Source organism: Stegostoma tigrinum, chromosome 20, assembly GCF_030684315.1.
Source record: "Stegostoma tigrinum isolate sSteTig4 chromosome 20, sSteTig4.hap1, whole genome shotgun sequence".
Classification (NCBI taxonomy): domain Eukaryota; kingdom Metazoa; phylum Chordata; class Chondrichthyes; order Orectolobiformes; family Stegostomatidae; genus Stegostoma; species Stegostoma tigrinum.
The window spans coordinates 37,501,592-37,524,891 of record NC_081373.1 but is presented as its reverse complement, the minus strand read 5'-3'; the positions used below and the strand labels follow the sequence as shown (position 1 = coordinate 37,524,891).

Sequence of the window (23,300 nt, the reverse complement as noted above, 5' to 3'; positions counted from 1 at the left end):
ACTCCAGTTTTGCTCAGGCCCCTTGATGTCATACTCGGTCATATAATGCCTTAATGTCAAAGACAGTCAATAACTCTCAATTCACTTCTGGAATTCATCTGTTTGGTCCAGGTTTAGATCAAAGCTGCAATGAGGACTCAAAAAAGGTTGTCGCTGGGAGAAATGCCACTTGATGTGACCGTTGATGATATATTCCATGACTTTGCTTTTGATCAAGAGTAGACTGATGTGCTTATAATTGTATAGGTCATATTTGTCCAAGATTTTATAAACACAGCATACCTAAGGAATTTTGCAGTTTGTTGAATAGATATTATTGCCATCGTTTAAATCTCTATTCAGTCCAAAAAAAGGTTTAATTTCAAAGGGATTTTTAATTGCTGCAAAAACATACAAAACTGATCTCCAACGGGAGTATGTTGTTGCTTTACAGAAATTTCATACAGTGCAAAATGTATGTAACAGAATAATTTTTTTGATGGAAGTTATACTTTTTTTTAAACCTTTGTGTTTAGGTACTCCTTCCAGGATGAAGAAGATATGTTCATGGTGGTTGACCTTCTATTAGGTGGAGACCTTCGCTATCACCTTCAGCAAAATGTCCAGTTTACAGAGGATGCAATGAAACTTTATATCTGTGAAATGGCCTTGGCCTTGGACTATTTACAGAGCCAACATATTATTCACAGGTAACTGGTGATAAAACTGGCCTAATTTAGGTTTACGTGCTATTCTGCTCAGTACCTAAAATGGTATCAGCTGTTTCAGGTATTGAAATAACAATTGACAGTGAAATTGTAATTATAATTATTACCACTTTCTTCTCTGCTTGCTGAATATCTTTTAAAAAAAGGGCTTCTATACATAGCTTTGACCTAGATCTGTCTCAACAATATAAATCTCTGTTCACATAACTTCCCACTTACTTGCTTTCAGCAGATTTTGTTTTTAATTATATATCTGTATGACCTTTAGTGGATCAATTTTCTGTAAAACAGGTCCCTCTTCTTGGTATATTTATAGAATATGTAATGACTTCAATACAGTATTTTTAGTATTTATAGGCTTTTATTTGACTACATGTCGGGAAATCATGGAAAATTAAATAACTTTAGTAAAATAATCAAAACTCATTGAAGACAAATTGCAAATGCAAATTACAAATAAGATTATGGAATAAAAGTAGATCATTTGTCCCATTGATAATCCTCAACTTCACTTTCCTGCCAAATCTCCATTACCCTGCATTCCCTTACTGATTAAAAATCTGTTTATTCTATACTTAGCAACCCAACTTCTTCAGCCCTCTGTAGTAAAGAATTACACCCTGTGGGTGAAATAATCCTTCTCATTGCTCTGTTAAATGGCCGACCCCTCACTACGAGATTATGCCTTTTGGTTCAAGACTCTCCCACAAAACGAAACAACCTTTCTGCATCAACCCAGTCATGCCTCCTAAAAATTTTGCATTGTTTCAATAATGTTGCCTCCCATTCTTCCAAATTCCCATGATTTCAAGCCAATCAAATCAATTTTTTTTTACTGCTCAAACCACAATTTTGAAGCTGTTGATGTTGACAGTAGTCTGCAGATCTACAGTCTTGACATTATCTGAGATTGACAAATTTATTTTTGGAGATGAATGTCTATATTGTTCCTTGCATTCTTAAACGCAAATGTGATATCATTCTTGGGAATAGCAGAACATGATGGCAAAATATGATTTTACTGTGAGATAACAATTTGTTCCTCAAGTATTGACTGTGACTGTTATTGTTGGTGGAATTTCTCCTCCAGTTGCCCTGGCAAACCCAGGTACCTTTGGCAGGCCAAGAAAGAAAATTGATCTGTCCTGCCAACTCCAAACCATGCTAGGACTCCCTACTGGAATGAAGGTCCTGGCATATAATACACCAACCCAAGTGTGATTGTGAATACACAATGGCAATAAAAATTGCAAAAGTACATTTCTGACCTGAGAAGGATGACATTGTATGTGGCATTATATACTTCCAAAACAATGCTGTATTGATTAGTGATAATGCATAACTTAAAAGTCATAATTGGATAAAATTGTGGATATATGATTTGAGACTTATTGATTTGTTTCTGAGGAAATGGCATACTGATCTAAAGACTGTTAGTTTTAAGAAAATGTAGAGAATGGAAACCATGCTAAAATATATTCTTCAATTGTGGATTCATCTTTACTTCTTTTCCAGGGACGTCAAGCCTGACAACATTCTTCTTGATGAGCAAGGTTAGAAAATAGTTGCTAATTTGCACTTGCAGCCATGACATATGCAAGTTTCCTTACTAATGGCATACTTAATGGATTAATTTCTTTGTATTTCTTAGCTTTCAGTGAATATTATGCAAAGTATGAGAGTTAATTTGTTTTTTTGGTGGTTACATGGACTGGTTCCTCTAAAAATAAACAAGCCCATTCTTTCAGGACATGCACATTTGACAGACTTCAACATAGCAACAATTATTAAAGATGGAGAAAGAGCTACTGCTCTAGCCGGAACAAAGCCATACATGGGTAAGGAACGTTCAGAATTTGTAAATATGTGACTTTGAAATGTATTTTCCCTTTTCCATGTATAATCTGTGCTGCATATCAATCCTTTAGAGAGATAGAGAAGAAATGACCAGATTCCAAGGATAGACAATAAAGTGGTGTAGAAAGTTGGTGTAGAAAGAAGTTGCTCCTTTCGGTGAAATCTCTACTTTGCACTTCACTCTAGTATTGGCAACATCATAGAATAATGAAGCAAAGGAAGAGAGTATTGGGACCATCATGTCTGTGCTAACTCTTCTTGAGAGCTACGAATAAGTTTCAGTCTCCTTCTGGTTGTCAATAGGTCTGCAAACGTTTCCTTCTCAAATGATTTATCCCCTATCCTTTTGAAAGTTAGTATTAAATCAACAGTCATCATCCTCACAGACAGTGAATTCTAGACTGTTCTCACTATCTGCCAAGATTGCACTGCTGTTTCATTCAAACTCTACCTGGCGCTCAGTCTCCACCAGGCCCTACCTTGTCACCACTTTTCATTAGTCCTCAGCCTGTACTGTTTCCCACCAGGCTCCACCTGCCACACCCTCTCTGCCAAGCTTCACATGATACTCACTCTCTACAGGGCTGCACCCTATGCTCTCTCCCTACTGAGATCCAGCTAGTATCCATTCCCAGCATATTCAAATTTTAAAATTCTGGAGCAGCTGCAAAGTTACATTCTGTACTATCAGTAGCTTTGGTCCTGTGAGAGACAGGATTAAATTAAAAAGACAATTGGCCGTGGTCTGCTTCTGCCTGCATCTGGCAAGGCTTACACCCAACATCATGTTGTCCAGGCTTGCACCCAACATCATGTTGTCCAGGCTGATAATGCTGCTGTTCTGCGTGTCCACCAAAAAGATGCAAAGTGGGCAGTTTGTGGCATCAGTCAGTGTCTAATACTGACTTGAAACCTGGCGTGACATTAGCAAAATCACCCCTCTTGTTCATGTTCTGTCTTACATGTGTGCAAATAAATGTGTGTTCAATACCATGAGGAAGTTCCCAGCAGTCCTATATAAAGGTGTCACGTTCAGCTTGCATGTGCTTTTGACTATTGCTGTTGCAGAATTGGGAACATTGTTGTTGGAGAAGTTGTGCAATGTCCTTTATGTGAAAAGTGAGTGGTTTTGAATGTGGAGGAGTGTACCCTCTAGTACTTGCCAGCCTGAGTTATGGTGGACTGTTGCATCCTTCGAACTGTGCCAACATAAAGGTGTGATCCTTGCTATGGGGGATTTGGTGCCAACCTTAGATGGAGGAAAGGATGAGAGAAACCTGAGGAAGCCAGTACATTCATATTCCATATGAGGGCTGTCCATGTGAATGCTGGCCTCAGTTTCCATGAAGGAAAACCTGGATCTCTGCAGTTTAACACTTTCCCAGTTTACCATCTCTCTCATACAAACACCGAAGCATCCTTTTGGTCAAGGTGCTGAAATAAATGTCACTCTGAAACAATCATTCCATACTGTCTTAAGCCAACAGCCTAATATACAATCTACAATACTTGGCTATTTGCACAGATATAAAAGCAAAGCACGTCAGATTCTGAAAAGCTGAAATAAATATGAATTATTTATATTTCAGGCAGCATCTGTGAGAATAGCGTAAAGCTTACACGATTGTTTACAATGGATGCAGGCTATTTGTGCCTCACAATCCCTAAACACATTATCAGGCATTATTGAACTTTTAATGAAGAGCCCTATGGAATTAACTTTTAGGCAAAAGTTTGGGCGGCACGGTGGCTCAGTGGTTAGCACTGCAGCCTCACTGCGCCAGGGACCCAGGTTTGATTCCAGCCTTGGGTGATTGTCTGTGTGGAGTTTGCACATTCTCCCCGTGTCTGCTTGGGTTTCCTCTGGGTGTTCTGGTTTCCTCCCACAGTCCAAAAATGTGCAGGTAAGGTGGATCGGCCATGCTAAATTGACCATAGTGTTCAGGGGTGTGTGGGTTATAGGGGAATGGGTCTGGGTGGGATGCTTCAAGGGGTGGTGTGGACTTGTTGGGCCGAAGGGCCTATTTCCACACTGTAAGGAATCTAATCTAATCAAAAACAGGATCATAAAATCTTTGTGCAAATTGTAGTTTGTGTTTTCTGACTTGCAAACTCAAGGGTGTGTGTGTGGGCTCATGAGGATGTCAGTGGTGAGATGGAACTTCAGTTTCATGATTACCAAGGAATTTGAGATTATTATAATTTATTCCTCTAACCTTTCCTGGGTACTATCAAGCTTAAGTGAGTTAGAACATATCAAATTTTCAGATTTTAATGGACCTTTTTGAAGGCTTCCTGTTTGGGAGTTGGCCATCAAAAAGTTCAACTTCCCAGGCAATTCCCATGGACACTTGTGGATTCTGCATGGTCCTAACATGCTACCTCAGTGTATGCTGTACCAACAACTCCCTAGCTATCAAAATATCAGGGTCCTTGTTTCCATAGTAATCTTCCGTAGACTAACACATTACCTGCAGTGCACAAAATTGCTGCAACATACAAGCAATATAATAGCAAACGGAGTTTGTAGAAGCATAAGAAAATGTTTGTTTCCATTAGAATTAAACAGAGAAACTGTTTTAAACCAGTGGAATTCTAAAGATTATTATTATGGCCAGTGTGTTCTGCAAAATTACAGTCACTTAAAAGTCTTTGCTGTGTTTCCTATGCATGTGTTATAATATTTGCCTGTAATAATACTTATTATCTGATTGGAAGATTGGGTTACAAGGTCAAGTGATTCTGTTACTTAATTCACTTCTTTGTTATTTGCAGCTCCTGAGATTTTTCATTCCTTTGTCAATGGTGGCACAGGATACTCGTTTGAAGTAGATTGGTGGTCACTAGGAGTCACTGCATATGAACTTCTTCGAGGATGGGTACAGTCTTCGGAAATTCATCAGCTTTTAGTTATTTTCTACTGGTTATACCTGTGCTGTAGTTTGATGACTATGGTTTTGTTTCCTTTTACCAGAGACCATATGACATCCATTCTAGTGTCACAGTTGAATCCCTGATTCAGTTATTCAGTACAGTGAGTGTACAGTACTCCTCTACTTGGACAAAGGAGGTTGTTATATTGCTAAGAAAGGTAAGGTCTGATTGTTTAATTCAAGTTCCCTAACATCACTTCCAAAATACAGTGATGTTACACGCCTGCACCCCAGGAGATATAATAAACTGTTAGATCTGAGGTGGAAAAGGCCATTAAAATACAGTGTTCTGGGCTTTTGAGGGGATGCTAGGTAAACACATAAAGGAGAAAATACAGGAAAACATGCTGATAGTGCTGAATGAAGGTAACAGAGAGGAGGCACTTGTAGAACATGAGGATCAGTATAGACCAATTGAGCTGAATGTTTTATCACTGAAACATGTGTTTGATGCTGTGTTTTGACTAGTTCTGGTATTTCATTTACAATAGTCAAGAAATAAATAATAGCCAATGAAGATTCCCAATAACAGAAAGGAAAAAAGGGAGATCTTATCAAAATTATACGCTATCAGTATCTTTCTTAGTGTTGCTGTTTGTCTTTGAAGTTGCTGTAGGTACAAACATAAACCAGATACTTTGTTACCCCAGTTGCTGAAGATGGCTTAGCAAGTGGCTTGTTTGGCTGTTTGGAGGGACCCTGGACTTACAACATAACGGCAGTAGATAAGTAATGCAGTGCTGAGTTTTGTCTATCCTCCATGAAGCTGGTGCCATGGAGTCCAGAATGAGGGAGGACGTGATCAGTTAATCTTATTGTGGAACACTGTCAAAGTTCCAGAGTAATCAAGAACATAAATGATTGGAGCTTGAAAAATGAATTGATGAATAATATTGCAGGTTTATTTCCTTCAAAGTCCCTGCAACATTCTGAAGCAATATCACAGCAAATATAAAATTTACATTTGAAACAGGACATTTGTGACAGAGAACATTGTACTGGAGGTCAAATATGTTAACTGTAAGAGGTAATCTACAAAGTGAAGCAGCAAGTAAATTAGAGTAAAATCCAACTCTGTTCTTTACATGCAAATGTATAAAAAGCTTTTTAAAAAACTATTCTTTCATGGATGTGGCCATCAGTAGCTAGTCTGATTTGACACCTCTACCTAATTACCCTTGAGGGCGTGATGCTGAGCTGCTGATATTGATATTTGTTTTACTGCTAATCATCATGAGCTACACAGCCTCAGCACCTCCAACTACCCAAGTCAGATTAGTGAATCACTGCTACTCAACACATTAGTCTCCTTTGCAGCTTTTTGTGTGACTGTAGGAGAAAAAGATCGTGGAAAAGTCGGTGCTGTTTTGTGTCATTGTGGCTGTGTTTTTTTTAAAATTGTCTTCAAAATGCTTCATTCTTTGCATATTACTTTAAGCACATTACAAATCTGCGCATTATTAGAAAAAAGGCTTTGAGTTGACTTAGATTTCACTTTGAAGTTCAGAATGTTAATTTATTTGTAGGAAGTTAATCAATGTTTTAATTATCTAGAGAATTAGTCTGATCCCAGCTGCATCTTCCTAATGTTAGAAGTTGAAAAGTGGGTCATTCTTTCTCAACTGTGAAAACTGCATTTCAACGTTCTAATTATTCCTTATCTATTTTTAAAATTATGGATTGTAATTATAAATCATGTAGATTTAGTTTAATCAACAGAGAAAGAATAATGTCATCATTCTGAGCGTCCTCTGGATATAATTGGACTCTGTAATAAAAATGAATAGAGTAAAAATGCATTTACAAATCACGTTCATCCTTTAACAAATTTTTGAATCCTCTGTGAAGCCTTGCTTACACAAGCACAGATTTGATTTTGGGCTGTCTCTGACTCTGAATTTTTCATCCCTTTCAATTTTATTGGATGACCATTTTGGTAGGAATAACGCTAAAATAGACTATTGTTTAAATGGTGAAAAATTGCAGCATGCTGCTATGCAGATGGACCTGGGTGTCCTTGTGCATGAATTCTCAAAAAGTTGGTTTGCAGGTGTGGCAGGTAACTGAAAAGGAAATGGAATGTTGTCCTTTATTACTGGAGGGATAGAGTTTACAAATAGGCAAGTTATGCTGCAGCCGAATTGGGTCCTGGTGAGGCTACACCCAGAGTACTGTGTGCAGTTTTGGTCTCTTTACTTGAGAAAGGATGGGAGAGGTGCAGATTCACTAAGAAGATTCCAGAGTTGAGAGGGTTGGCCTATGAGGAGAGATTGAGTAGTCTGGGAATATACTCAATGGAAGTTGGAAGTCTATTGGAGGATCTTATAGAAACATATAAAGTTATGAAAAGAGTAGACAAAATAGAAGCAGGAAGGTTGTGGTGGGTGAAACTAGACTAGGGGACATAGCCTCAAAATAAGGGGGAGCAGATTTAGGACTGAGTTGAGGAGGAGCTTCTTCACCCAAAGAGTTGTGAATCTGTGGAATTTCCTGTCCAACGAAACAGTTGAAGCTATCTCATTGAATGCTTTTAGGGCAAAGATGGATAGATTTTTGAGCAGTAAAGGAATTCAGGGTTATGGTGAGCAAGCAGGTGAGTGGAGCTGAGTCTGCAAAAAGATCAAACATGATCTTATTGAATGGCAGAGCAGGTTTGATGGGCCAGATGGCCTGCTCCTGCTCCTATTTCTTATGTTCTTGTGTTCTTATGAACAATTTTGGAGGGTGCCACCAAAATATCTAGAATAAATTAGCAGAAGGAAATAGAAAGCGGGACATAACACCAGCGCTTCGTCGGAGGCTCACTGATGATGTTACCTAGAATGGTGACGAAACGTCTGAAAACGAACCTTCCAGCTCAGCGAGCAAACTCACATCCAGAATACTTGCTTATTACTGATAACTTTTCAAATCTGCTCATGCAATTCATATATCTTGCTGATCTTAGTACAAAAGTATAAAAAGGATGTTAATTTCTACAAATTGTTAAATATTTATAGCACTAGCTATAATATAAATGTAAACATAGTTAAACCTAATACTATGATTCTGCAACAAAACGTAACAAGTGCAGAAGAGGTTTACCTCTTATCTAACTTGCAAAGTGACAGATGTTTATTCTGTTGAGGTCATAGTGACCCTGTTTCAAAATTGTTTCTGCCCTTTGCTATATTCTCTTGTCTCTTGGTACTGTTAGGAGATTATCTTATTTGAACCTTTTTGTTGTTCTAACCTTCTTGCTGATGGAGAAAAACATTTTGTCAAGGGTGTTTATCGAAACAAGTTTCTGCATCCAATGCTAACTGCTTTCAGAAATTTAATTCCTCAATATCCAATGCATTTAAACTTCTATTCTTGTATGACTATGTGTCCACTCCTATATGTAATTATAATTATTTTAAAAAAACTTACCTCAGGTAGGTCAAGGTTTCGCTTTCTATTTCATGTAAAAATCAGATATCTTATAACAGATTGTTTTCATCTGAGCTGCTTATCAGAGGCCGACTGTTTGCATTTTAGTCCCATCATACTATGATTCAGAGGCATTTTGATGTCTAACTTTGAAGGCCATGATTTCATCTGTATGAATAGCTGCATCAGCTAAAATTCCCTTCGATTGTCTGTGTCAGTTAAAAAGAAAATGTCTAGTACCTATCTTGTCTTATTCAGCCATAGGCAACTGCAACATCCACCCTTAAATGCTAAATTATGTCCAATTTCAAAGTCAAAGAACTGAGAAAGAACTTTAAAATAGGTGAAATGAAAGCCATTGTGTGACTTGTGAAAATGTCATCCATTGGAAAAGCACAGTTTCAATTTTCAGTATTAATCAGTTCACTTTATACATATTAATATATTTATATTTAAAATAGTCTATTTTGATTATATAAATGGAGCATGTGAATAAGAGACACAGTGCATTGTTTAAATCTGATTTGTGACACTGATTATTCATAATTCAGCATCAACTTTGTCACAGGTGAACTGTCAGATCAGCAGAGCTATCAGGATATAAACCTCATCCTTGCTGTATCAGCACATAATCTTTTCATAAAAGCAAATAGGGTCAATGAATCATGCATTTTCCCTTTAAGTGTGCTATGAAGCCATGAGGGAATTATGGTGGTGCATGGAAAGAGGTTTGATTATAATGAAGTACCTAACCTAATCCATGGCTGAATATCTTCAGGTCTTATTTGAAGGACAGAAACAATAAAACAAGGACATCAGGGGATAGTAATTGTTTGTTTATGAACTCCCATCTCATTACCAAATGCAAGCAGTTTCTTTTGAAGCCTGTGTTGCTGATAATGTCATCCACTTTTTCACAAATTATTCAACTCTTCAATCTTTCATTCAACAATTCTTTGCATGGATCAATTCATCAATGTAATTAAATCTGGATTTCTTAAAATTAATGACATTTAGAACCCATTTTTTCTGAACAGCTGAAACACTGGCACTGTTGGAAGTTGCATCTTTTTTAAATTGAGCTGTGCCATTTTAGTAGTAAATATATTAAAATGTTCATTATCATCTTAATCTAAAAAATAATTGGTCTGGATCTTCCACAAAGTGATGACCATCATTGGTTTGCCACTCAGCTCATACTCTTATATGCCTCGATGCTGCTGCAGTGCTCCTCCACATTCCTTGCAGGTCTCCCATACCTGGTGTCTCAAAAATTGCAGAGCACAACATCCATCAAAGAGCTTCATCTCAGTACTGGACCATCCACTGGAAGACAACACAGAAAACCTTTTTTATAGCACGAGCTGCCATATGGTACATTTAAAGATCCATATGAATATTAGTGAATGAATGACCATTAATGAATGGATAGAGGGGGTAGTGAGGGCAAGGTAAGTGGATGGGTGGCATTTGAGTATGATGTGGTGGTTAGGGTGGCATATAGATGCGGGGTCTTGTAGATGGGTAAATGAATCTGGGGATAGTCAGGTCAGGGTCTTGTCAGAATGGGTCATGGGGTGTTGTCAGAAGCTAGAGCAGTTGGGAAGTGCAGTCATGATGGGAGAGGCTGTTTGGCTTGGATCAAGGGACAATTGGGATAACAGGGGGTGGGAAAAGTCAATGTGAGTGATTTTATAACTGTCATGTGCAGTTACCAGATGTGAAACTAGATTTTAATCATCCTGATATTTCCTGGGTACCATGGTACATTTGGACTCAGAGTCAGAGACTTTTTCAGAGAAGAATGAAGCTTCAGTAGCATGGCAGTGATGGTGAGAGACAAAAAACCAGCAGCTTAGAGCCCCATCGACCTGTTTCTACCTGACACAGCAGAAGTGAGACACCCCAGGTCCGTGATTGGTGGATATTTCTTCTGTCTCTCTTTTGATTGGCTCCGTCATTGAAATCAGAAAATGTCCCTGAAAATGAAGAGTACAGTTAAGAAAATCACTTTTTAAATAGTTAACATCCATTTAAATTAACCAAAGTAGAGATGGTTGGGCAGGGAATGTGTTGCAGCTGTAGTATGTGGCAATTGGTGGACGCTGGTTTGATTCATGGGGATCACATCTGCAGGAAGTTCTGGCTAATCTGGGAACTTTGTCTCTTGTTTTTTGAGCTGAAGCCTGAGCTGCAGACACTGTGACACATCAGTGATGCTGGGAACAATGGAGATGTAGGGCCATGCACCCAGTTCACAAAAATGTAGTGGTGAGGTGAAAAAATACATTCCATTGGAAGAAAACGTTCCAAGTTGTGCTGACATCTAGCATTAACCAATCTTTCAGCACCACAATTGATGTTTAGTCCCATGTTGGGCATATAAATCAATTTTCATTTTCCCTTAGTGAATGCTATACACTTATTAGAGCATGTTTTACTTATCTTGTAAGTCATGCATGTGGGATAAAATATCAGAAGTATTGGCTCTGTTACTAAGGCATGCCTGTAGATTGCAGCCCATGCACGGTCAAAGATGAACTGGAAAAGGTCTTTTGGTAAGAAGAATGCTGTTCATATTTTATACACAGTGATTATATTGGCCCCCATTTTTGAAGGGACTGTTTTGTAACTTTAAATGTCAACTTATATGCCTTCATCTACATTAATCAAAAAGATGAATTAATGCCAAGGCAATTCAAGTGCTCCGCTAAATAGTTCCTAAATGTCTTGAGGTATTCCTGCTTTTATCACTCTTTTAGGCACAATCTGTTACTCCAAGCCTTCCCAACCACTGCTGGACACCCCTTTACTATTGTCAGCTCTCCCTGACGACCATTACATACTCTTCTCTTTCTTGAAACCACCATTTGCTCCCACTAATTCCCCCACCCAGCACTATCCTTCTCTCCCATACCAACGCTCTCTCCCAGATACCATCAGAGGACCCTCAAATACAGTCTACAATCTCTGACCACTGTGAGACTCCAATCCAACACCTGCCTCCCCCCAATCCCAATCACACCTGTTCCCTTCTGTCAGTAGCAGATGACCGCAATATAACCATTCTCCCGCTCCCTTGGTAGCTGGCCATCATTAATCCTGACCTCCCAACTGCTTCACCACAATTAGACTTTTCTGAAAGGCTGACAGCTCAGGCCCTCTGTGAACAAGGACCCAAGTAAAAGGACCCCTCAGTCTCAGGAATCCTGTTGACCAGGCTGTGCCCCAGCCTCGCAGTGGCTTTCCTATATGGACCTTACTTGCAGGCTGAAATCGAGGCCTCAACATTCAGAATTTTCTCTACAATAATAAACGGTTGTAAGTTAAAGGCAATATGACAACTCTCTGACTTGTATCATACCATGCCGACGATCTCAAATTCAGAGATTACAATCTATTCATGTAGGTAGTGACCCCGTCACATTTCCACAACTTCAGTTACTTGCTTATAGTCTGGAGACAAGAATTGGCTTATGTTGCTTATGTATCTAGGGATAACCTGGAACAAGCCTAATGTTAAATCTGCTGTGATATTTACAGCTACTGGCAGTGCTGTGCTTAAGGAGGATTTTGTCTGCAAATCAGCATGGAACAGGCAGTCCAACTATGTTGTGGTGTTCCCTGTGTATGAAACCTCCATTGGTTCTGTTACTCTGACTAATGGAAGCATGTACACTTCTGCCCAGAGATTATGTGTGAGCGTTGGTGATAACTTATAGAGTATTTGTGGTGAAGCCTCCATTTGGAATTCGCTTTTTCTACCAAACAGCACAGACCTGGGATTCCCATTTGAGTATGATAGTATTATAATAACCAGCTGCCTTGAAATGCTTCTGAACAGTAACAGAATATACAAGAAATTTAGTTAGATAGCGACCAGAAAATTTGAAAAATTGCTTTAATAATCGTCTTTTGTGAAGTAAACACGTGCCTTCATCACAACTCCCATCAACGCTGAGTATCCATTTTATTTACTTTGTAGATAATTCAGCATTAAACATGCACAATGTTGCAAAAACAATATTGGAGCTACTGCCCATTTCAGGCTCCTGGTTCCTCTATCACATAACCCCAAAGCCTCCAATCCAATAAATTCAAGTACTATTTAAAATAGGCCTACATCAGTTATGAGGCACAATATACACTTTATGCTGAAAAATTGCTTTTTACCAATCTGAGATTCTAGGTGAATATATCTATAGTTACAGCTGATATTCATAAATCATAAAAAATGTTTATAAATATATTCCAGCTACCTTTGTTATTAATACAGCACTTGACTGAATTATCTTGTGTGTTTTAAAATAGCAAGTACTTTCCATAGAGACAAAATGTGTCTCAGTTTTAGTTAAGTGCTTTAATTCTCATAAAAAATGTAAAATTTTCATAGAAATAATTGTCCAAAGCTCTCAGTGAGTATCCTACCACTGCATCCTATGCTGAACAGTCAGAAAACTCCACATCTACCTGGTTACATTTAAAATCTGATCTTCTGTGCAACATCCTAAAATCTCCCTCAGCTCAGAAATCCTGCAATGCAGAGACCGGTGTAAAGGATCCTCACAAATCACTTAATGAAATGTGAGGCTGGATGAACACAGCAGGCCCAGCAGCATCTCAGGAGCACAAAAGCTGACGTTTTGGGCCTAGACCCTTCAGCAGAGAGCTCTCTGATGAAGGGTCTAGGCCCGAAATGTCAGCTTTTGTGCTCCTGAGATGCTGCTGGGCCTGCTGTGTTCATCCAGCCTCACATTTCATTATCTTGGATTCTCCAGCATCTGCAGTTCCCATTATCACTCACAAATCACTTGCCCCTTTTGTATGGCACTAGCTGACAAGTGTCATTGTTAGTGAATGGTTGAAATTGTAAATGATTGAGTAGGTGAATTGATGGAGTACATAAACAGGCAAGCTAGGTGCACAGGGAGGCTAGTCAGTGAGTTGAAGGGGTATTTGGGTGGTGTTCAGTAATTGGATCTGGTCAGGGATTGTCTGCTCAGATTAGGAGATTGGCTCAGATCAGGGGCTAGATAGGCAGTGAGGTGGTATAGGGTTTAGTCAGAGGCCATTTAGGATGGATCAGAAAGTAATCAAATGGCCAGAGACTGGTCAGTTTGGGTCGGGAGAGCAGTTGGATGTCAGTGAGAGTGATTGGGGGAACGGTTTGTGTCAGGGCTGTGGCTCAGGGCACTTCTACCTTTCAGAAATGACAAATGTGATATACAAATTACAGACTGTATTAAACAGTATATCCTTTTGGCTTTTTCAAAATAAGCAAGATATTGAGCAAGGGACTTGACAGGTTAAATGCTAAGAGGATGTTGCCCCTCATGGGGAGTCTATGATGAGAGGGCACAATCTCAGAATAAAGGGGCACTAATTTAAGGCAGAGGTGAGGAGACATTTCTTCCCTGCCCTGAGAGCTGTCGGGGAAGACTCCTTGTGTAATTTAAGGCTGAAGTAGGCAGATTCTTGATCAGCTGGGGAATCAAGAGTATCATTGAAAACACAGGAATGTGGATGTGTGGAATTCCAGATCAGCCATGATCCTATTGAATGGCAGAGCATGCTCGAGGGGCTGTATGTTCCTACTTCCTATGGTTGTGTACTGACCACGTCTAAACCAGCTCACGATTGAAAAACCCACAATGTCGTGTCCATCATTAAATGTGATTTCATGATTGGGCAACATTTGCTATATAATACTGAGTCTGTGAAGAATAATGCGAACAACCAATTTAATGTTATCACTGTCTCACAGTATACTGCACTGTGTGCACTGATAAATGCTTATATTAATGCACACAACCCTGTTTTGTACCTATTTCAACTCAACAGAATAGATTACAGTCATTCTCTCATTCATTTCTCAGGGCAATACCTGGACCAATCAGAGTCAACTTGATTGGTTTAAAATTTAAACCTAGCTTGACAGTTAACTGCCCGTCTTTGTTTATCTGATGCATTCTCCATGGTAACACCTGTACCAATCAGAGTTAACTTGTTAACCAGTTGGCACAATTCTTTCATATGAAATACAAAATGAGGAAGGATCATTCAATCCAAAATGTTAAATCTGATTTCTCACCAGAGCTGCTGCCAGACCTGCTGATCTTTTCCAGAAATTTCTATTTCTGTCTTCACATATTTTCCTTCTAATTTGTTATTTCTTGCTAATTGTCCTGATGAGTGCAAATTGAAAAGCTTTGAGAAAATGTGCCTTTGTTTTCAACTAATCAAGTTCTGTCCTATAAAATAACGATTTTGTGAATCCCAGAACTGATGAGGAAAGGGGATAAAAGTCATTGTTAATTGAGAAATATAATTACTTCAGCATAGAGTTATAAACTATTCATTTTTCTTACTCTACAAGGAATTAGTAATTACAGTAAGAGTATATTAATTTCCTGTTCCTCATTGGATTATGAATTTACTTCTAAGTAAGTGTGTGTGACAGTTAAAAGTATGGTACAAGGTTGAGCAGTGCCATTCTTGCTCTTGTCGAAGTAAAGGTGGTTCCTTTGGTGATGATGATGTGAAGGCAAGTTATCAAACAGGAATTAAAGCAATTATAAACAGGGTGTTCTGGTCATTATATTGGGGAACTGTGCCAGGGTGCTAGTGCTTCGAGTGAAAATAGTTTTGATATATGAGTGCTCAAAGCAGTCTTGAACAGTGAGCAAAGATATCTAGATGTGAAGGAATGTAACAAGGTGCATTATTGTTTACATTCAGAAGCAAACAATAGCTTCAAACTGAAAATGAGCGCAGAAGGGCGTTGTACAACTTTTTTTAATCACTTTTTTTTGTTACCCCCACACTACAGTACTGCTATACAGAAGTAATGCTTTTTTTTTCTATAACTCTTTTGTGCAACAGAATCACTCGCGGTTGCTGGTGAAAAATCCTGTGGAGACTTGATCGATACCCTAAGTAACCCTAGTCTAAGTGGAAAAAAGAACATACTGAAATTCAATGTTAATTTTACAATGCGGGAGAAAAGGAGAAATTTGCAGTGCTTCAGGGAAAGAGCAGGAGAGTGGAACTAATCGAATAGTTCTTTCAAAGACACAATGTGCAACGTGATGACCTTTTGTGCTACATGATTCTATCACATGAGCTATTCATGCGTGCATAGCCATACACATTTTAACCCATTGGTGTTGCATACTGCTAAAGGACTATTGGCAATGTTCCCTTGGAATTTCTGTCAGCTGTAACAATTGGTTGTTAAATAAAACTTGCACCAGTGCCTAAGGTTCACATTTTGTATGGGTTGTGTGCATTTCCTTTCTGCTGTAAACAAGAGTGACATTTCCTGCTAGAAATTATAGCATAAATAGGGCAGACTGAGTATTTGGTGAAGATCTAGAATGAACAAGCTCAGCTCCATTTCCTGCTTTCCCTGTCTGATGTATGACAGTGGAACCTCTAAGTTAATGGCCCTGATACATTGTATACTGGCTGTATTGTTTGTACTTCCACAGATTAATGTCTCATTAAGGCAGTCTGGTAAGGAAATGAAATCACCACAAGCAGAAGCAGCCCTGGAGCCAATCTGCCAAAGGCTGTTTGTTCATTCATGTCTATGTTTGCCACAGCAGATCTCAATCTCTTCCATATTTGCGTGGCCCCCTTTTAAACATGCTAAATGTCATGAAATTAACATTAATCTTTGACAAAGAGTACAGTTTGCCAAAGTGATGATCCTACTGTGGAAGTCACAAATATGCCGCACCTCTCTGATTTACGTTCCATTAGAAAGCATGGAAAATAAATCTTTGTCTTGATTGTGCACAGCAAACAAAAATTGAGCCTTGGATATCCTCTAAATTTTTTGCTATGCAGCTGATAATCGAATTAGGAACAGGGAGAGAAGTTTGCTTTTTCTATCTGACTTTGCCCTATAGCTATAACTTCAATTTAAAATAAAACAATGAAAGATGACTCATTGCATACAATGGGTCATCACTTAGCATTATGTGGCAGCCCCAGCCTTTAATTAGCCTTTCTAACAATGGTACCCCATTTGTGGCCAGCAAACTGAACAGGTAGTATTTTAACTCCACTTATGTGACCTGAATTGGATAGCTTTGGAATTGAATGTAATCTGCAAAACTAAATGCAGACCTGTCAGTTAAGTCTGGAGCTGGAGGAACGCAGCAGGCCAGGCGGCATCAGACGAGCAGGAAAGTTGACATTTCTTCAGAAGTGGGGAGGGAGAAGGGAGCTGGGAAATATATAGAGAGGAGGGGTGGTGCTGAGAAGGGTAGGTGGGAGGGTGATAGATGAATGCTGTTAGGGAGTGGTGGAGATTAGTCGGTGGAAAGGGTTGGGTGGATAGGTGGGTGAAAAGATGGACAGGTTGCGTCAGATCAAGGAGATGGGGATGAGAGGGAGGATTGGACATGGAATGAGGTCAGGGGTGGAGATTTGTTAAAACTGGTGAATTCTATGTTTAGGTCATTGGAATGTAGGCTCCTGAGGCGGAATATGAGGTGTTGCTCCTCCAGTTTATATGTGGTGTCATTGTGACACTGGAGGAAGCCCAGGATGGACATGTCACCCAGAGAGTGGGAGGGGGAGTTAAAATGGTTGGCAACCAGTTTCCCATTTCCTACAGACTAAGGGGATGGCCATGAGCACCCGTATGGGCCCAAGCTATGCCAGCCTCTTCTTAGGATATGTCAAAAAGCCCCTTTTACACTGTTACATGGGCACTATCCCCCACCTCTTCCTCTGCTACATTGATGACAGTATCGGTGCTGCCTCGTGCAGTTCATTAACTTTACTAACACCTTTCACCCCAACCTCAAATTCACCTGGAGCATCTCCAACACCTCCCTCCCCTCCCTGGACCCTCTGTCTCCATCTCTGGTAACCACGTCAACACTGACAACTATTTCAAGCTCACTGACTCCTGCAGCTACATGGACTACACCTCCTTTCACCCACCTTCCTGCAAGAACGCGACCCCCTACATCCAATGCCTCTGCCTCCGCCATGTCTGCTCACTCCCGCACATCCCAGATGTCCTCCTATTTCAAGGGCTGTAGCACTTCCCTGCCCTGCCCCCCCGATAATCAAAAATACACTTGATGGCATTCTCTTGCATTTTCTGTGCTTCTGCCCTCAAAACACCTCCCCCCAACAAAAATAAAGACAGAGTCCTCCTGGTCCTCACATACCACCCCACCAACTTCCACATCCAGTGTATCATTCTCTGCCACTTCCGCTACCTACAATCCGACCCCACAACCAAAGAGACATTTCCCTCCCCACCTCTATCTGCCTTTCGAAGTGACCACTCACTTTGTGACTCCCTTGTCTGCTCCACACTCCCTACCAACCCCACCACCCCCAGCACCTTTCCCTGCAACCTCAGGAAGTGCTACACCTGCCCCTAACCTGCCCCCTCACCTCCATTCAAGATCCTAAGCAAACCTTTCGTATCAACAGGGGTTCATCTGTACATCCGCCAACTTGGTCTCCTGTATCCATTGTTCCCGATGTGGCATCCTCTTCATTGGTGAGACCAAGTGTAGATCATCAATTGTTTGCACTCCCTGACAGTTCTAGACCTTAGTGTTTGCAAGTCATTGGACCATTTGACGAACCTCTCCATCTTGTTGTAGTCTCTCATTCTCTTTCACCAAGAGCTGTGCTCGCCTTTCCTGGTGGTGCTGCTGGTTGGCCTTCCGTTGGAGCTCCTGCGATTGACCTTCCCACAACTATCTGCCTCTTGCCATCTGTTATTGGTTGGTGAATGTGGAAGCAGCTGGTCTATAAGCTGCTTCCTGAACGATATTGCCACAGGTCGCACTTATGGAATGAACTGGAGCAGGACCAAGAAGTGGACCAGCACTTGAACATTTTAACGTGGAGAAAATTCAAGTTTTACTGCACTGGGATCTCCATGTCATGTCATAAACATTCCTCGTTTTCTCCCCAAGTGTCTGATCACTGTCTATCCTATCCCTCAGTCCACAATACATTGCTACCTTCCCTATCTACCTTCTTTTATCTTCTAGTGTTTATCTAACCTATTTTACAAAATACCTTTGCTCCTGCTGTAATTATTATTTGCCATCTAACTCTACTTCATCTCAGGAAAGCTCTTGTTTCTCACCGAGTATAGCTCTATTTATCACAAATAGTTAAATCAAATAAAATTTTGTTGAGACGGGACACCACCTTTGTGAATGTTTATTAAAATATGTTGAAATTTGTAATAACTGAATTGGAAAATTTAACTTTAGCCACTATATTGTAAACCATTGATCTCTTCTACAGCACATAAAACAAGAAAAGAAATTGCAGAAATTCAACAGGCCTTGTAATGTGTATTGAGCAAACAACCAGATTGAAATTTCAGCCATAGGTTCTTTGACAAAACCAGAAAATGTTACAAATAAACAATAATTAAGAAAAGAACAAGGGGAAGGGAATAAAACTACTGAGAAGCAAAAGAGAATGATCTGTCAGGTTTTACTAAGTGAGAAAGCAGAAAGTTGCTTAACAGATGTTAAAAAGACAACAAAGTGCCTGCGGCATTTTCTGTTTTTGTTGAAGTGACTTGCACTCAAGGAATTTACTTTTCCTGTTTAATTGTACTGGCTTTTTCAATGCCCTCTAATTAGTTATCATTGAAAATTCATCTGCACAGAACTGAAGATGCCACAAATCAACATTGCTTTCTTTATTATAAAATATATTTACTAATTAATTGTTAACAGTATAAAGGCAAGCAATCAATTTGTTCACAGTAAGTGCTGTATTCCCTGTGAATCATCTTCAGTTGCTGACACTTCATCTTTAATTACAAAAGTGATTTAAAATTTGCTTAATGAGAATCATTTTGTTTGTAGCACCGGTGTTGTGCAACTGTCTTTGTTGTTTGTCAGTGCTTTCTTAAAGGGAGGTAACAAATCTAACTCAATGTGCTTATTACTTAGCTAAAATATCCTTGTATCATCCCTTCATTGGCTGGTACTCTTGTGGTATTTGGTGTCTGATGTGATGAATTGAGAACTTAAAATAATGATCACAGTCTTGGTCCTGTGTTTTCAGTCTTAGTATTTATTTCATAGTCACCACTGGCTCAGTGATACACCGTGTTAGTAATTTAAATAAAACATTGACTTGCTTAGAGTGAAAGGAGAAATGAATCCTTGTTAACTGTAGATCCACTGTGAATAATTTTGCTGGATTTTTTAAAAATGGTTAACATTTACAGAGTTGCACATACACCTATAAACATTTTGTGGTTGTACATGTGTTTGGATTTCCCTGTAAAAATTAGTTATTGTACAGGGCCAGTTTTTTTTATTACTTGGTGACTTTAGATCTTATTCCATCACCACATATGTGCAGTACATATAATGTGACCATGCCTGAAGGGTACTTTCCAGGGAGCTGTGTGGCCACACAGTTTAGTGCAGTCAATGCTCACACCTCATTTTAAATGTCAATCCCCAACTTGGGATGCGTACAGTATAATGTGCATGCAACATGAAGAGGTGAGGGTCAGGACAATTCTTTCCGAGGGCTTTTGTGAGACACTTTTGTTAATCCAGTCATGCAGCAATTCTAACTTCTGCATTTGAGATTTTTTAGGGTTATCTTTTTTAGAAAGATGGATTACATGAATAACAGATTACATAAACAGATAATATTAATTCTTTCAATTTTGAATCCATCTGTAGGATGTTTTTGTTATTTGGTGTTAAGTAACTTTTCCATACTGTTTCCAAAATGGAATCAAACACACATTGTTATCAGCCCTTCTTCTCCTGGCTTCTGAAACTCAGTACCCTGCTCCCCACCCTACACTTGGGCCTGACTCCCTTTGTCTCCCCAACACCAAGGCCTGAATGGATGGGCTCAACTTGTTGAATAACTCTGTTCAGACTTTCTGTAACACTGCTGAATGATGTGTTGAGGACCAGTCAGAAAAAAAATCCTTCAGCTGTTAGATCATGAGATTCCTCTCTTCTGACCTTGCTGCACTCCGAATTGTAGATTCTGTCTCTGGTAGAGCAGCAGGATCAGGAAAGAGGCTGTAGTGAGATCTGGAGCAGGGCGAATGGGAGAGACAAGATCTCTAAGTGGAGGAGCGGCTCTTCATAGAATATGCTTGCACTAATCAAACAATCTTCTGAAATTTCTAGTGATATTTTAGGGGCTAATTCACCCACTATCTCTATTAATTTGATGCATTGGTGCAGTGAGCTAAAATTGTCTCAAAATAATTGCTAAGATTATGTGAAAAATTAACCAGTCGTACAGTTAGTGCTTTATAGTGCATCATACTTTCAATATTCTCAATACAAATGGATTACTTCTTCAATGCCTGTGGAATATAATTTCATTAGTTCCATATAAGTTTCATTTTACATTCATAATTTTCACCTTAAAATTGTTACATTTTATATTTCTTATTGTTCAAATTATCAAAATTTAAGGAAAGCATATGTATATATTGTCACTGAGAGACAGCTACAAATTTCAGATATTTCAGTCTGCAGAGACCACAAATTCAAAAGTTTTAATTTGATTAATATTTGGGGATTCCTACATGCCACAAAGTGTATCTGATACAAGACATAGTTTGTCAAAGTTCTTTTTCAGGACGGCTTGCAAGTATATCAATGCAGAAGGAAATAACAATTTTACTTTTTACATTTTGTATTCAACCCACTCAGGGATGTTCTTACACACCCCTGGAGCAGGTGGACCTTGAACCCAGGCCTCCTGGCTCAGAGGTAGGAACACTTTCACTTCACTGCTGCGTCTAAGGATACGGAGGGAAGTGAATGTGGAATTTGGGAGGTACTGTCCACACTGTTCTACTCCTCCTTTGATATGGACTGATGCCAGAGAGCCAAAGAATTGTGAGTGTTACATTTGTATTCAAAAAAGGGTGGAACAATAAACCCAGCAGCTACAGGTCAATCAATTTAACCTTGGCAGTGAGATTGTCTCTGCAAAACGTTGACTGGGATTTTATTGGGCCAGTAAGACTGAATTCAGAGATAAGGTGGTGGGGTGGGGGCAGGTGCAGTGGATTTTAATAAGTAACCTTATTATGTTGGTTAACAGAATCCACTTAACACCCTGTAGTAGAATCTACTAACACACGCACACAGAGAGAGAGACAGGCATGCATACACAAAGACACAAACACAAATACAAGGATCAATTCATCATTTTACACCAAGAGTATTTCAGGCAGGACACTCTTGGCTGAAGTCCAATACCATGACAACCTTTTAGAACTGGGATGAGGAGGAATTTCATCAGCCAGAGGATGGTAAATCTGTGGAAGCCATTGCCACAGAGGGCTGTGGAGTCCGTGTCACTCAGAGTTAAGATAGAGATAGATAGGTTCTTGAGTAGTAAAGGGATCAAGGGTTACGGGAAGAAGGCAGGAGAAAATGGTTGAGAAACATATTTGCCATGATCAAATGGTGGAGCAGGCTTAATGGGCCAAATGGCCTAATTCTGCTCCAATATCTTATGATCTCATGACTTATCTTCTGTAAGACATTAGTTTGACTTCAAAAGAAGCATTGTGTTCAGTTCTGGACGTGACACTTTAGCAAGACTGTAAAAGAAGGTGTTAGAGAGGGATAGAAAAGAATTACATGAAGGATTCTAGCGATGAGGAAGTTTAGTTCTCCAGATCAATTGGAAAATTGAGAGTGTTCTCCTTCGAAAAAAGGCAGGATTGAGAGGAGATTTGATCATGGTGTTCTAAATTATGAGCTTGTGGACAGAGATGAGAGGGAGAAATAGTGCCCATTGACAGAGGGATCCATAACCTAGAGGACTGGTATTTTAACAGCTGAAAGATTTGCACATGCTGTAAATCAGAAACAAAAACAGAAATTGCTGGAAAAACTCAGCTGGTCTGGCAGCATCTGTAGAGAGAAATCAGAGTTAGCGTTTCGGGTCCAGTGACCCTTCCTCAGAATTCCTTGAACTGGTGTTTTAAGATATTAATTTTAAAAAGGCAATATGCAGAAAAATAAATATGGAGTGACTAGTCATGATCAGGAATACACTGTCTGAGAGATGATTGTGTGATGAAAATATGCAACCAGCAAAGAAAGCTGCAAAATTTAAAGCAAAATTTTTAAATGAATCCTGTTGTTTTTCTTCCCAGTTACTTACGGTCAAACCTGAACACCGGCTGTCCAGCCTTTCAGATATTCAAAGTTGCTCTTACTTATCTGACGTCAGTTGGGATGCTGTCTACGAGAAGAAGATGGAACCTGGTTTTGTTCCAAATGTAAGCAAAGAAAATCGCATGCCTGAGTGCAAGCACATTGTAAATGCTGATAGAACCAAATAATTGAAATATATTCTGTAACCTGCCCATTCTGTT

The 23,300-nt window shown here is 39.4% G+C and overlaps 1 protein-coding gene across 9 annotated transcripts in view; it reads left to right on the top strand.

Moving 5' to 3' along the window:
- LOC125462069 (serine/threonine-protein kinase 32C) overlaps positions 1-23,300 on the top strand; it is a 290,855-nt gene that overhangs the window by 249,038 nt on the left and 18,517 nt on the right. For all 9 annotated transcript variants that reach the window (XM_048551554.1, XM_048551553.1, XM_048551556.2 and 6 more), the window contains 6 exons: positions 516-689; positions 2,223-2,260; positions 2,456-2,545; positions 5,340-5,443; positions 5,539-5,655; positions 23,079-23,204. In XM_048551554.1, the coding sequence (XP_048407511.1) occupies positions 516-689; positions 2,223-2,260; positions 2,456-2,545; positions 5,340-5,443; positions 5,539-5,655; positions 23,079-23,204 (649 nt within the window). The remainder of the gene's footprint in view (positions 1-515; positions 690-2,222; positions 2,261-2,455; positions 2,546-5,339; positions 5,444-5,538; positions 5,656-23,078; positions 23,205-23,300) is intronic.